Source organism: Periplaneta americana, chromosome 11 (assembly GCF_040183065.1).
Source record: "Periplaneta americana isolate PAMFEO1 chromosome 11, P.americana_PAMFEO1_priV1, whole genome shotgun sequence".
In the NCBI taxonomy this organism is placed as follows: Eukaryota; Metazoa; Arthropoda; class Insecta; order Blattodea; family Blattidae; genus Periplaneta; species Periplaneta americana.
The window spans coordinates 117821894-117836631 of NC_091127.1; the positions used below are offsets into that span (position 1 = coordinate 117821894).

General features: G+C 35.2%; 1 protein-coding gene across 1 annotated transcript in view; it reads left to right on the forward strand.

The window, feature by feature from the left end:
* Positions 1–14738, forward strand: part of LOC138709268 (nose resistant to fluoxetine protein 6-like) — a 153986-nt gene that overhangs the window by 109446 nt on the left and 29802 nt on the right. Inside the window, exons 6-7 of the mRNA XM_069839927.1 lie at positions 1765–1931; positions 8148–8245. Of these exons, the coding sequence (XP_069696028.1) occupies positions 1765–1931; positions 8148–8245 (265 nt within the window). The remainder of the gene's footprint in view (positions 1–1764; positions 1932–8147; positions 8246–14738) is intronic.

Sequence of the window (14738 nt, forward strand, 5' to 3'; positions counted from 1 at the left end):
ATGTTGTGGAATCGTGACTATTATTATTATTATTATTATTATTATTATTAGTAGTAGTAGTAGTAGTAGTAGTAGTAGTAGTAGCAGCAGTAGTAGTAGTACAGAGCGATTAGTAGCGTTCGGGGCCGTCAGACTATTTCATGCCTGCGTTGTATCTCACGTTGCAACCGGAAAACCTGGAGTTAACGTCGCCGCTAACAATAGCGCGCAATATAACTATGTTTACCGAAAGCATACATTTATATTGAAAACTGATAGCGAGCCCTAACCTGTGTTACAAAAACTGTTGAAAATAATGCCCCTCAACTGCGACATATTCTCGATATTTTCTTAGAAAATTCCCGTTAGCACGCGTAAGTTCTTCATATGTGACTAAAGAAATTTCTCGACTGATGTGTTCTTTTAGTTCCTCTATTGTGTTGGGGTTATTCTTACAAACGCTATGTTTTAAGTTCCTTCACAAATAAAAAAAATCACACAGAGTGAGTCGGAGTTAAGAGGAAGAGACAACTCAGTGCTGATAACTTTACCTTTAAGAATCCCTGAAATAAGATCTAGGGATTCGTAAGCAGTGTGTGAAGTAGCACAATCCTGCTGAAATAGTGATCGTATTACCACTGTCCTGTAAGAGTTCGTATTTACATACGTATCGCACATAAAATCTCTCTACATATTTACGTCGTAGCAATAACAATGAAAAATACAGGGTTGAAGTAATATAGCTATGCAGATTTTAACAGCTTATTCCTTGGATAGAGTGTAGCAAACAAATTTTAATTCCACATTAGACACATAACAAATAATTTCCCTCTAAATATTAACATTGTTTTATTCGATAAGTACTATCCATACGATTTTTATATTTGAAGAGTCCACTGCAAGAATGATGGATGTCATTTGGAATACATTTTTCAGGAGAAGCAATTGAAAGTTTGAAATGCTTAGCGTTCAAAGCTTAACTGTGATTTTCCAATCATTACTGGACAATGACTATCAGTGTTAATGCCATATAACTCTCTATGTACATTCTATAGGTCTTAAGCTATGCATTGACAGTCTTGGTTCATTTTCAACAAGAAAGTGACATCCATCATTCTTGCAGTGGACTCTTCATTTACTCTTATCAATAGAGAAACTGATAGGAAAAGATTTATCCTTTTACAGTTTTTTTAAATAAAATTGACGGTTTTCTTGCAAATGAAATACAAATATTAAATGAATCGATATTTTCTGCAATTAAGAAGGATGATTACCCTATTCCAGCGTAAGGGACGGGACGCTGCTATTCAGACCGAGTGCATGTGTGTGTATTCGTAGGTGAGGCGACTTACAGATTAATTTTCTAATTAATCATGCATTTAATTACAAAACACATAATAGCTTTCTTTCTTTATTTATTTTCATGTATTGCATTGCCCCTTTCAACCTGCATAATCATATCACTTCCACCCTAGATTATAACTTACACACAATGATAATTTTAATACAGAATTGAGTAACACGTCAACTCATTAAGATATTACAAGCCAAACGCAAAACGATAACAATTTTATCACAATTAAGTTTCACATGAATTCACTAACAAATTTGTATAGTTCAGCGCTTCTCGGTGCCCATTTTACCCCGCGAATACTCCTGAACTCTCACAGTAAGGAGCCTCGCTCTGACTGCCCCGAATGCTACTAATCGCTCTGTAGCAGTAGCAGTAGCAGTAGTGGCAGTAGTAATAGTAGTAGTAGTAACTGTAGTATTATTATATTACAGACTCGCGATGTGTCTCTGGGCGTCTGTTTACCGGCGTCCTGCAACCGTGCCGACGTGCTACAATTGGTGCAAATGTCGGCTCCACCCTCGACCACCGTTTTAGGAGTGCGGACAATTCCGAACTCTGAGTTTTCACTGTGGATGGAGCCTGGCTTCTATTTGCTCTGGTAAGAAAGAATCAGCTTTGTATTTTTACTGGGATTGTAGCCTACTCCAGAGTACAATTTCATGTTAGATTCTGCGAGATGTCTGAACACAACACGGTTTTGGATAGAATTTATCGGAATTATCATAATTAAATTTTATCCTCAGGGGCAGGTATTTATGGAGATTAATTTTACCATCCCCCTAACATTAGTGTCGGCGGAGATTAATGGAAATTTTGGAAAATACAATTATTTTTTAATTGGAGTATTAACTCAGTATTAATATTACTTTCCAAATAATTGATATTAAAGGTTCATTGGATTCTGGTAAAGGTGCTGTATGGCTAATAGACAATATTTTGTTGGATTGAGATTGTATTTAACACACATTCATTGAAAAAAAAAAAAAAAAAAAAAAAAAAAACTTGCAGCCCTCAAATTAACATTTTCAAACTGTTAGAGAAATGTTGAATTCTCCGTCTTTTGAGTTCACTAATGTAATCAGAACACCTGAAATACCATGTAATGTAGCCTACTTGGATATATAACAAATTCAAGTAAAAAAACTCAGAATATGAAATTCGCTATAAAACGAAGCAATGGTAATAATTCGCGAATGTGTTCATATTTCGCTATTAGAACTCTATTTCGCGATTTGTCGCTATTGTTTTATCAGCATATTATTAATTTCAATCACTTAATTCGTAAAGATTAGTAAAAATATATTGTATATCTATTATGTCGTGATTTTCGCGATCTCCATAAATACCCGGCTCTGTTTATCCTTTATCAGACTATCACTACCACCATAATATCACAGTGGTCACCTTGTTACATTTTGTGTGATAGAAATTAGATCAATTAATAAAATATATTCCCTGCAAAATATAATTCTTGAGATTGAATAAAAGTTACTCAAGTCTGAAGGGCAGATAATAGTATTGCAGCCAACTACGGTGTACAACGTTATAACATGGGTCCGAAACTTTTCATGGACATAGACTGAGATATATACAGGATGTATAAAAAAATACCGGGCATAATTTCAGGTATGTATTTCCTACATGTAGACAATCAAAATAGTTCATTACAACATGTGTCCGGAAATCCTTCATTTCCGAGTTATGGCCTTCACAACATTGAAATTCACCGGAACGTTTTTCTTTCCGCAGGTCGTTGTCATTACAGAAGATGTTCAAAATGTCCATCTCCTGCTTGAATACAGACATCACATCGATGTCTCATTGACCTGCGAACATGATCCCAAACTCCAGAAGTATTGCGTATGTCCTCAGAACATGCCACAATTCGATTCCGAAGGGATTCCAAATCAGGCACAGGAGACGAATAAACCAATAATTTTAAATGGCCCCACAAGTAGAAATCGAGAGGGTTCAGATCAGATCGTGTGCTGATAGGAGGAGTCATGTTCACAGCCTCCAGAATCTCCTCCTGTACTTCTGGAGTTGTAGATCTTGGTCGTCCCCTTCCCAAACCAGGAGAGTTAAATTTTCCATACTCGCACAGACGGTAATGGAGACGTACAAATGTCTTCCGATCTGGACATGGTCGCTGTGGGTACCTCTCCTGGTACAAACGACGAGCCAGCGCAGCATTGCCGTCAGCCTTACCGTACATGAAGTATATCTCTGCCAGCTCTTGATTTGAATACATGTCGCACAGTCTAACGCCTACACAACACTGAATGTAACCTTCACCTCGGAATGAACTGTCAGAGTGCCCTCTTAATGTCTCCTTTGACGGCAACGACCTGCGGAAAGAAAAACGTTCCGGTGAATTTCAATGTTGTGAAGGCCATAACTCGGAAATAAAGCAGTTCCGGACACATGTTGTAATGAGCTATTTTGATTGTCTACATGTGGGAAATACATACCTGAAATTATGCCCCGTATTTTTGAAACACCCTGTCTATATATATGATTTTTTTGCCAGTATGATGTCCCGTGTTGTCTTCGGTGAAAGGCAGCGACGTGCTGACCCCTTGTAACGAAGAACCTCAGATATGGGCTAATACCAGTAAAGTACAAATAGAAAGAAGAAATAGAGGAAATAAAATAAAAGATTAAGAAGCCGAACTTCTTCCTGTCTGAAATTGGAATACATTCCCGAAAACGTCCACACCTGTGGAGTAACGTTCAGCGCATCTGGCTGCGAAACCAGGTGGCCCGGGTTCGAATCCCGGTCGGAGCAAATGACCTGGTTGAGGTTTTTTCCGGGGTTTTCCCTCAACCCAAAACGAGCAAATGCTGGGTAACTTTCGGTGCTGGACCACGGACTCATCTCACCTTCATATCATTCAGACGCTAAATAATCTAGATGTTGATACAGCGTCGTAAAATAACCCAATAAAATAAAAATTCCCGAAAACGCTTTATTATCCTGACTATCGTTTAATTTTAGGGCCTGTAAAATTATTATATTTCCGACGAAAATCGTCTGCAACACACGCACAAGAATGACAGGTTTAAAAATGAAAATCCGTTTTTGTTGGAAAACATTTTACTTCTTTGATGACCAAATCTATAACTTTCTTACTGCAAACATCATCATACGACAGATAGAGATTGTAATAAATTGTTGTCAGAAGTCTTAAAGTGTCTTTTTATTTATTCAGTCTGGTGGAGTTAAGGCCATCAGGCCTTCTCTTCCTCACCACCAAAATTGCAATACAACTACAAGATAAATTATACATCAATGCAATTAATCTACAGTAATAACGAGTGACAGAATGAATATGACATAAAACAATTGAACATATAAATAGAAATTGAAAATAATAAAAATTAGTCTAACATATTAAATGATACAAAAAAGAACAAACAAAAAATAAAAACATATAGAAGAAATATAGACACAAAATAACAGTGACACTCAGTATCATTGTTATCAACTAACCTGTTCTAGTATCCTGGCACAAAGGCAAGAGAAAGGATTATTCTAACAAAAGGAAATTATTGCCAAAGTACTAAAGATAAAAACTTCGGCATAAATCTAGCAACTTTTCAGAAACGGATTTCTTGAGATAAAATATAGGCTATTTTTCTAGATTTCTTTTAAACTGTGACAGTGTCCGGCAATCCCTGACGTCACTAGGTAACGTATTCGAGAGGCGAGGCAATGATACAGTATAGGAGGATGAGTGTAAGGAAGTTTGTGGTAAGAGATACAATTAATATACCTTCAATAAAATTTACATGAACAATTTACTTTGATGTGCACGACTTTCCAATCGCTCTGTGTACCGGAATTATTTGGGATGTCTTAGTACATCAATGGCGAACTTGACCTTGCATCGTGCATTGCTCCGAATTTCAAGTCATGCTGAGATTATGAACCTCAGTAAGGAGTAATGAAGTCGCCATTGAAAGTGCAATGACTCAGCTATGTTTTCTTGTCGGTCCCGACAAATACGATTCTTGCCGTTTTGTTTATTTTCATTTCACACAGCGAAAGGGCTTGTATTACAGTCTAGCATATACAGTCACGAAGCTTGAGTTGTTGAGGTTGCTAGGAACAATAGACTGTGCAGGTACTATTTCGCATTGTCTGTAATTAGGCGATAGTAGCGATCCTAGTGGTTAGCAACTATTTATGAATGCATATTTATTACATATTGAGCTTCGTGACTGTATATACTAGACCAGTGATCGCCAAAAGCTGTGTCGCGACACATGCCCCTGTCTCCACTCAAGCGTAACCATGACATCATATCCTCACCCTCTGTTTACAGCCATCACTTCGATATAAGTAAAGACATTTATCAGCAGCGGACGTATGCATGTAATGTTACAAGTGTGTAGGATAATATGTTTCGATGTCTTTTAGAAAACAGATAGTAAGTAAAAACGTAATTTTAACCCATATCTGCCTAGTGTTGCGTTTTCGCAACAGTCTGCATTAACTATTTTTCTGCAAAAATGCAAAGGAATGAATTACAAAATTAACTTTTATTTCATTGCTGTGTATACTAGAAAAATCAAAGGAGCCTGCAGCACAATAATTAACTTCCATTTCAGTTTCATGTGGCGGTGCAAAATTATGAAAATATTCAACAAAAAAAGTCTTGGGCATAAATGGGTTGGAGCATGCAAGGAAAAGTATTTATTTTGTGCAGATGGCAAAAATATTAGATACTTAATTTGTTGTAAAATTTTAAATGAAGTATAAAAGAACAACGTACGTTGTCATTATTTTTCTTGTTATGAAGACTGCCACGCCCTTGCCTGTAACTGGAATAATAAACGAAAAATAAAAAGTAATGGCTTGTATGTCTTAATCGGGGTAAAATACTTCGATTTTTTTTCTACGTATGAGTGTAATTTGAATATTTCACTAATAAGTAATCAATAAAAAATATTGGCTTCTATGTCTTAATCGGAGTAAAATACTTCAACATTTTTTTTAAGTATGTAGTGTAATTGACAACTTCGTGACCAGTCTGGTAGGTTTTTCTAATTTCAAATATCTGCTGATGTAAAGTACACGCTCTTTCTGTAATAAATAAGAAAATAAATGTATTTTATTTTATTAATAATACAAAAATAATTAATAGGAGGATAAAAAATTAACGTGAAAAAAGTATGTTTAGTTAATAAGTAGAAGAATATTATATTGCTTTCATTTTTTGGTCACAGTCCGTCTCTGCACTGTTATTCACTGCATTACCTGAGGAGATACTCACTCCACCTCTCTCCCTGCGATAGTAGTGTGCGGGTTGCATTTCTATTACGTCACAATTTCGTGGTGTTTGGCAATCACTGTACTAGACTGTGCTTGTATCCCTTCTCTTCTTCTCTTGCGAGGATTGGTCCCCTCCTCGACACAGTTGCTGACCAGGTTTTAACATCTTCGACATCCTGCTCGGCCGTTGTTCTCTAGTTTTCCTCCTCCCTCATGTGATTGCTATTTGCTTACGTCCTTTTTCGGCTTTGCTCTTTCAAAATTCTCTGATATTTCTTCAAATGTTACGGCAATAATCTGATTGAGACAAGTGTCCAACAGGCTTGGAGCTCGCACAGATACTTCTTTTCATCCCCAATATCCCTATCAAGGACGTGTTTTCGCGTACCTTTAAAATCTTTCTCTCCTCTTTCATTTCATTACCGATACTCCTGAAGGAAAATTGGTGACTCTCTTTGAAAGGGACAGCACACTACACTTGTGCATTCTCTCACTTTAATGACGAATTATGTGCTGTCATCATGGAGTTTATGTTTATTTATTTAATAATTATTTTCTTTTTTCTACTTTTCTTCTTTTCTATTCCTTTTTTTTCTTGTTATTTCTCTTTTATTTCGTTCAATTAGTCGTTCGACTATTTCAATAAACTTTCATTTCTCACTTAGACTCACTTCTATTTTTGCTTTCTCATTAGTCTATATGAATCATAAAATATACTTATTGTAATGATGTATTTTTTTTTCATGGAAATACACGCTTCCAGCATCACTGATATAAAATATTGTTTTGGACATGTCATCTGTCTGTATAGAGCAATTTCATCTAACCTAAAACTAATGGACATATTTTGCTCATATTCAGTAAGCTTATTTACATACCATCTCTGCAAGAATGCTCATGTACTGAAAAATAATTTACCAATTTCGTACATTGAAGATTTAATTAAATTTCATGGTATATTTTAATAACCAAATATAGATACACATGGAAACATAAAATAGTAATGCAAAAAGTACGTGTGTGCCAGTCCAGCGGATAAAAGTAAAGCACAACTATGGTCCGTTCCAGGAATCTGTGGAGTAGAAAGACGAAACAAGACCTCTGCGCAAGTGGTATGTGGGAGGGCTAGGGCCAATGACAGCTCTGGGGGAGGTATTGCTTGAACGAAGCGAGCAATCGCTTGCAGGAGGGGATAATTTCTATCTGAACTCTACTCTACCATCTACCACGAGCATCTTACCCCTTAGCGGACTCGAGCTGATGCTGCCCGCAATACACTCTGGGACAGATAGACTCCACCCCCATATCCGCGAAGTTAGGCTACTACACAGATTCCTGGGACGGACCATAGTTTTATGCGCATACGTCAATGTGATTTGAAGTCGTTGTTAAGCAACTGACGTCAGATTTGAAATTTTTGTAACATTTCGTCCATTTCACCCTCGAGCTTAAACGTTTAATGTTACAAATTATGTCATATTAAAACGATACGACATATGCTGGTTGGTACAACTTAAACTTTCTTGGTACTTTCAGCGTTGTGATCGGTGTGGTCGCCATATTGGTGGCGATCGGGACGGGCTACGACTTGATGCTGCAGCAACGACAGAAGCAGAAGGAAGAGAAGTCGCCAGGTTTGTACCGTTGTAGTATTATAGTTGTCGCTATGCCAAAATACGGAGATGAGATTATGTAAGAGGTTGGAAAATATTGAAGTATAAGTCTAGGTATTTAATCCAAAAGATACTCTCGTACAAGCAACAGTATAAATCCACCTTTGCCACCTCTGCATGGACAAGCCAGAAATGATCTTAGAACATTGCATTTTTCTTACGTTACCAAAAATATGGAGAGAAGTTGAGGAAACAGCTAATGTTTATATAATAAAGTGTATATATACGCGTAGGTATATAATGTATTGGTTTTTTAAAATAGACTTCTTTTATCTTAGTCCCAAATCACGTTATGGCTGTGTTTAGTCTGAACAGATTTGAAGTGATCAGCGAAAGCATTGACAATGTCTTTTTGATCTGTGATGTGTTCATCGTTAAGAATTAATTCTGAGGGATAATTACCTGTCTTCCGAAATGACTCAATATATTTCCAAAACCTTTTAGGTTCTGTTTTAAGATTTTCATTAATATTTTGAAGCCATGATAATTTATCCGATTCAATTTTAGATTTAACAAGTTTTCTATAATGGGAAAATGTTTGATAATAAAATTAAGTTTTGAATTTTATATATTTTGTATGTGCATGGTCTTTCTTTCTGATAAGTTTACGTAAGATGTTAGAAAACCATTGTGGATAACTAGACCTTTTGATTTTAGTGACAGGAACTGCCTGGAATATGATGCTATTAACTATAGAACATAGTGAGCTAGCTGCATCATTAACGTCAACAGCTTGATAAACACAAGACCAATCGTAATTATATAGACTCCAGTATAGATACAAGTAATCACCTTGAGAATAATTTAAGAAATAATTTTCTTGGTTTTGAGAAAAAAAAATTTAGTGAGGCTTAAAGAGTTATTGTTACGGATGGATGGCAGTTATCCTGCAAACCTAGTGAGTGAGTGGCCACATTGACCTCACTCTCGGTTATATTTGTAAATACTAGGTCCAGTTGAATTTATTTGTTGTATTGTATTGTATTGTATTTATTAACAATCCATGGTATTCATACATGCTTACAGCTAGAATATGGAACAAGTCAAAAAACTTAATACTATTATAAAATCTTAATTTATAGTCACAGTCTAGATGAAATATATACAGACGAGATTTACAATATAGTCTACTAGTACAACACATAGTTTTAGTATCAATTTCATGAAGTGTTATTGAATATCATGAATTCACCTACAGAATAGAAAGCGTGAGAAATTAGGTACTTCTTTAATTTGGCCCTAAATAATTTTATGTTTTGAGTTTCATTTTTTATATCGATAGGGAGGCTATTAAAAATTTTTACTGCCATATAACGCACTCCTTTCTGATAGCACGATAGACTTGCCGATGGAGTATGAAAGTCATTTTTTTGATGTGTATTTATGCTATGAACTGTTGAATTAGTTACAAAGTTTTCACGATTACATACGAGGAAGACTATTAATGAAAAGATATACTGACAAGCCATGGGCATTATTTGTAGTTTTTTGAAAATAGTCCTACACGACTCCCTAGATTTCGCACCTACTATTATTCTAATTACTCTTTTTTGTAATAGAAATATATTGTTACTATCTGTGGAATTTCCCCAGAATATTATTCCAAAACTCATTACCGAGTGGAAGTATGCAAAGTTAAGTATATTGTTTTAAGGTATTGATATTTACTATCTTTTGCATAGATCTAATAGCAAAACAAGCTGAATTTAGTTTGGGGGTAATTTCTTTAATATGATTTTTCCAATTTAACACATTATCGATTTTTAAGCCAAGAAATTTGGTTGTTGTTGTTTCTAATAGGGATCTATTGTTAATTAATGCGCTAGAAATTTGCGACGTTGAATTTGGACAGGATTTAAATTGAATTATGTTAGTTTTGTTACAATTTAATACTAATTTATTGACTGAGAACCAGTCACATATTTTGAAGAGAATTTCCTCTGTTGAAGATTGGAATGTGTTGGAGTTATTGGCTGTAATTACTATACTATACTATACTATCTGCAAATAATATGGGATGACCTACATCTTTTATAAGGGGGGCAAGATCATTTATAAACACTAGAAAAAGTAGGGGACCTAATATTGATCCTTGAGGAATTCCATTATTAATAGTTCCCCACGTCGATGTAGATTTCATAGTTGTATTGATTTCAACTTTCTGTTTCCTATCTATGAGATATGAGTGAAACCATTGGTGTGGAACACCTTTAATTCCATTATAATCTAATTTATCTAGCAGAATTTTATGATTTATACAGTCAAATGCTTTGGATAAATCACAGAAAATCCCTCCAACTTGTCAGTTTTAATTTACTGCCTCCAGAATTTTGTCAGTTAAACTAAATGTTGCATTTTCTGTGCCTTTATTTTTCCTAAATCCAAATTGTTCTGGGACTAAAATGTTGTATCTTTCTAGATGATGATATAATCTTTTATACATTACTTTTTCAAAGATTTTGGAGAAGACTGGTAGAAGTGATATGGGTCTGTAATTTTCTGGAGACGTTGTTTCTCCCTTTCTGAAGATAGGAATAACCACTGAATATTTTAATCTCTCGGGAAATATACCATTGAACATTGAATAGTTACATAAATAACTTAATGGCCCAGCTATAATAAATGTGAACTCGCTTTTAATATTTTGCTTGTTATTTCATCATACCCTGAGGAGTTTTTTGACTTTAGATTTTTAATAATTGCAATTATTTCTTGTTTGTTTGTTGGAAATATTTGAATATTTGGGAATTTTGTCGGAAAATATTGTGTTAAAGAATCTAAACTGTTAGTAACATTATCTTGGGGGATGTTGAGGTTATCAGTTATTGTAAGAAAATATTTGTTAAATATGTTTGCAATTTCATTTGGGTCTGACGTTTTTGTATTGTTAGATATAAGGGTATAGTTTGTTACTTTACTTTTTGATCGTCCACTTTCTTTTTTAATTATGTTCCAAGTTGTTTTGATTTTATTATCAGAGTTTTGTACTGTTGTATTATAGTGTAATTCTTTAGCTTTTGGAATTACTTTGTGTAATATTTTTGAATAATTTTTATAGTGTTGTTTTAAGTTTGTATCATTACTATTTCTGCTCTGTATGTATAATGATCTCTTGGTTTTGCATGAGATTTTAATACCTTGTGTAATCCATCTATTGTTACATATTGTTTCATTTTTATACTTTACAGGAAAACTGGATTCAAAAATATTTAGAAATGTTTTATGAAACTCGTTGAATTTACTGTTCATATCACTTTGACTTTATACTGGTTCCCATGTTTAATTTTTAAGATTTATTTCAAAATCATTTAATGATTCCCTGTTTATATTTCTGAATCTCACTTTAGTTGGTTTTTTTCATGATGTGTTAATGTTTATACTTAGGAGTTGAGCATCGTGATCCGAAAGACCATTAATTATTGGGGTTGTTTGAGATATACCTATTTTTTCTTTTCCGATGAATATGTTGTCTATTGCAGTAGCTGAATCCCCTTGTATTCTGGTTGGAAAGTTTACTGTGTAAATTAAATTGAAAGATGCTAGCAATGAATTCAGTTGATCTTTCCTATTGCTTTCTGTTAGATAATCGACATTGATGTCTCCGCAAATAATGCATTCACGTTTCAGTTTCTGTAAGTATTCTAGTGCCTTTTCCAATAAATGAATAACATTTTCGTAGCCCAAGAAAGCAAGAAGATGAAAATAACTCCTAACTCTTCATTTTGGCGTAGTAATGAATATTATTAGCACAACAACCAAATGACCAATTCTTACCTGGAGCATTAAAGTCGCCGAGAATACTATTCTATTATTGTGTTATCAAGATGGTTTTCAAGAAAATTTAGATAAGATTTTAAAAACTTTGGATCAGTATCAGGTGGAAAGTAGTGATTACCAATTAACAAATTGAATCCGTCTGCCATAGGAATCTGAATCCATACACACTCACTAATGAATTCTAAGTCCTATCTCCGATATAGTAATAGCCTAGATCATACCTGCACAAACAGCGCTCAACGAGCGCCCGCGCTACTTCGGAGCGGGAGAGCTGTGTTTACAGCTCGCCGAAACGGAGAATGACGTTAGAATGACAGACTTCCTATAGCAGGTATGCTCAAAATTGTAAAAGCGCCAATTACACGGATGATGCTGCACTGCATAACACACACAGTGTACGGACTGGGCTCCGCAACTACATTGCATTGTACTGTACATTGCAGCACCGCCAGTGATACAGTTCTTACACTCTTACAAATACGGATAATAAACTGAATTTGAAAAAAGGAAAGAGTATACACTGTAGGCCTAATATTCAGTTATTACATTATTTATTATAGTTATGATATTATTATATCATAGATAATGTTATTTTCATATTGCACCATAAATTGCGATCTATTCAACATGCGCATTCTTTCCTGCAAGTAATCGGAAATCTATTTCCAGCGAATTTACTGCAATGCGCAGTTGGCTCAAAAGATGTTCATCTGTTAATCGGGATCTATGTTCGGATTTAGCAACCTTCATTCTCGAAAATAATCGTTCGCACACATATGTCGAGGCGGAGGTAGCTAACATAGTGGCAGCGAATAAGCTCATCTTGGGATATTTCGTTTAGTTCATTTTTTAAAATAATTCTATGCTTGTCAAGATATATTAGTTCTGAATTCTACGTTACTTTGTAGATCAATTAACTCGTCCTGGAACTGCACTCTCACGGACTGTACTAAATTTACTATGAAAGGATTAACAAAAAGATTAATATCACGTTCAAAATCACTAAATCTATATTCTGCGAATTCACATTTGAACTGTTCCAGTAGGCTACAGAGGTATAATTATATTTTGTTCAGGCACCATACATCTCTTTACAAGTTCACCATCCGTGAAGGGTTGTAGTGTCTTAGCTAATTCCCAACATACTACATAACTTGCTCCTAAACATAGACTCTGAATTGTTCAACTCTCTTCAGTGTTTGACCTTTCTTTAAGTGCTTTCAATTCTTGAAGCTGTAGTGCACATTGCACCCCTGAAAAATTATTTTGTCACATGTATTTCTGCTGGAAAAAACAATACAATAATAATAATAATAATAATAATAATAATAATAATAATAATAATAATAATAATAACGTTGATATATGAATACATATTACAGAAAACAGCTTCCCTGTTACTTCGGCATGTTCTGGGTGGCACACCCTATAACGTTGTTTTATGTTGCTCAATAGTATTCCTGACAGTACTTAAAACATAGTAAACACTTTACGTTTTCACCGAACGCACAAGAAAAATAGCCTTCCTCCCAAACTGTACGGAATTATCGTTTGCTTACAGAAGGTTTTGATTCTGTCATTTTCCCGCACTGTTCTACGTTTACTAAGTACTTGAACTGCCTTCTGCAGTCATCCGTCGAGCTTCGAACGAGGAACAGTACGCTCTACATTGGATGGTTGTGATTACAGAACGTAATCGGGAGTCAGAGAATGAGCATACCTGTCCTATAGGTAGAGGAGAGGGAAACGACCACTCAGTTATCTAGTGGAGTGCAGTGTGTAGGTCTATTCTCAGTAACTGTTTCACGTTGCTTACCTACTGCTACAGTACAGTATGGAGGAATCTAAAAGACGGAACAGAACATTTAACATTTAACGATTTACAGCTAGAACTTATTGCTCTTCAATGTGACCTAAGGGCTAAAGACCGTTTGAATAATACTACTAGCCTGGTTGAGTTTTACAAGACTAAACATTAGCAATAATATCCACGACTACACAGGCTAGCTGTGAAAATGATTGCTATGTTTGGCTCAACATTTATATTTGTGAGCAACTGTTTTCAATAATCAACTTTAATAAAGGCAGACATCGAACATCTGTAACTGATGTTTCATTACGATCAGTAAGCTACTGTTCCTTTCAGCTGCCAACAGCATAAAACCTCGTTTTGATGTACTGATAAATAAAAAATAAAAAAATGATATTGTACATTTAAGTAGCTATAGAATTTCAATAGCATTATTTCTGTAAAATAAATATTTCTTTATTAATTAATAATAGTCCAAGATAGTTTTGCAAAGACTGAGCGGGAATTTATTTCATAAACACTCGTAATAGTACTTCCTTTTGTGTATATTTTGTACGAGATCTCTCCTTATTCCAGTCCACCCTTAAACAGAGCGCAGCTAATACCTGCATTCCGCTCATGAGCTGTGAGCCGGCTCGGAGAGCGCAGACCTTGTGCAGGCCTGGCCTAGATCATGTATGTAACAGATAAGTCATCCCTATGTTAAAATCGACAGCACTTTGAAGAGAACAACCGCCAGGATCGCCACCCGTCCGCCGTAAACGAACACGAGATGGCAGTACAGTCGCTAATGCAATTCAAATGGGAATTATGACGTGACTCCTTATGTAACAACTAGATGGCAGCGTAGTAAACCTGACAAAAGTT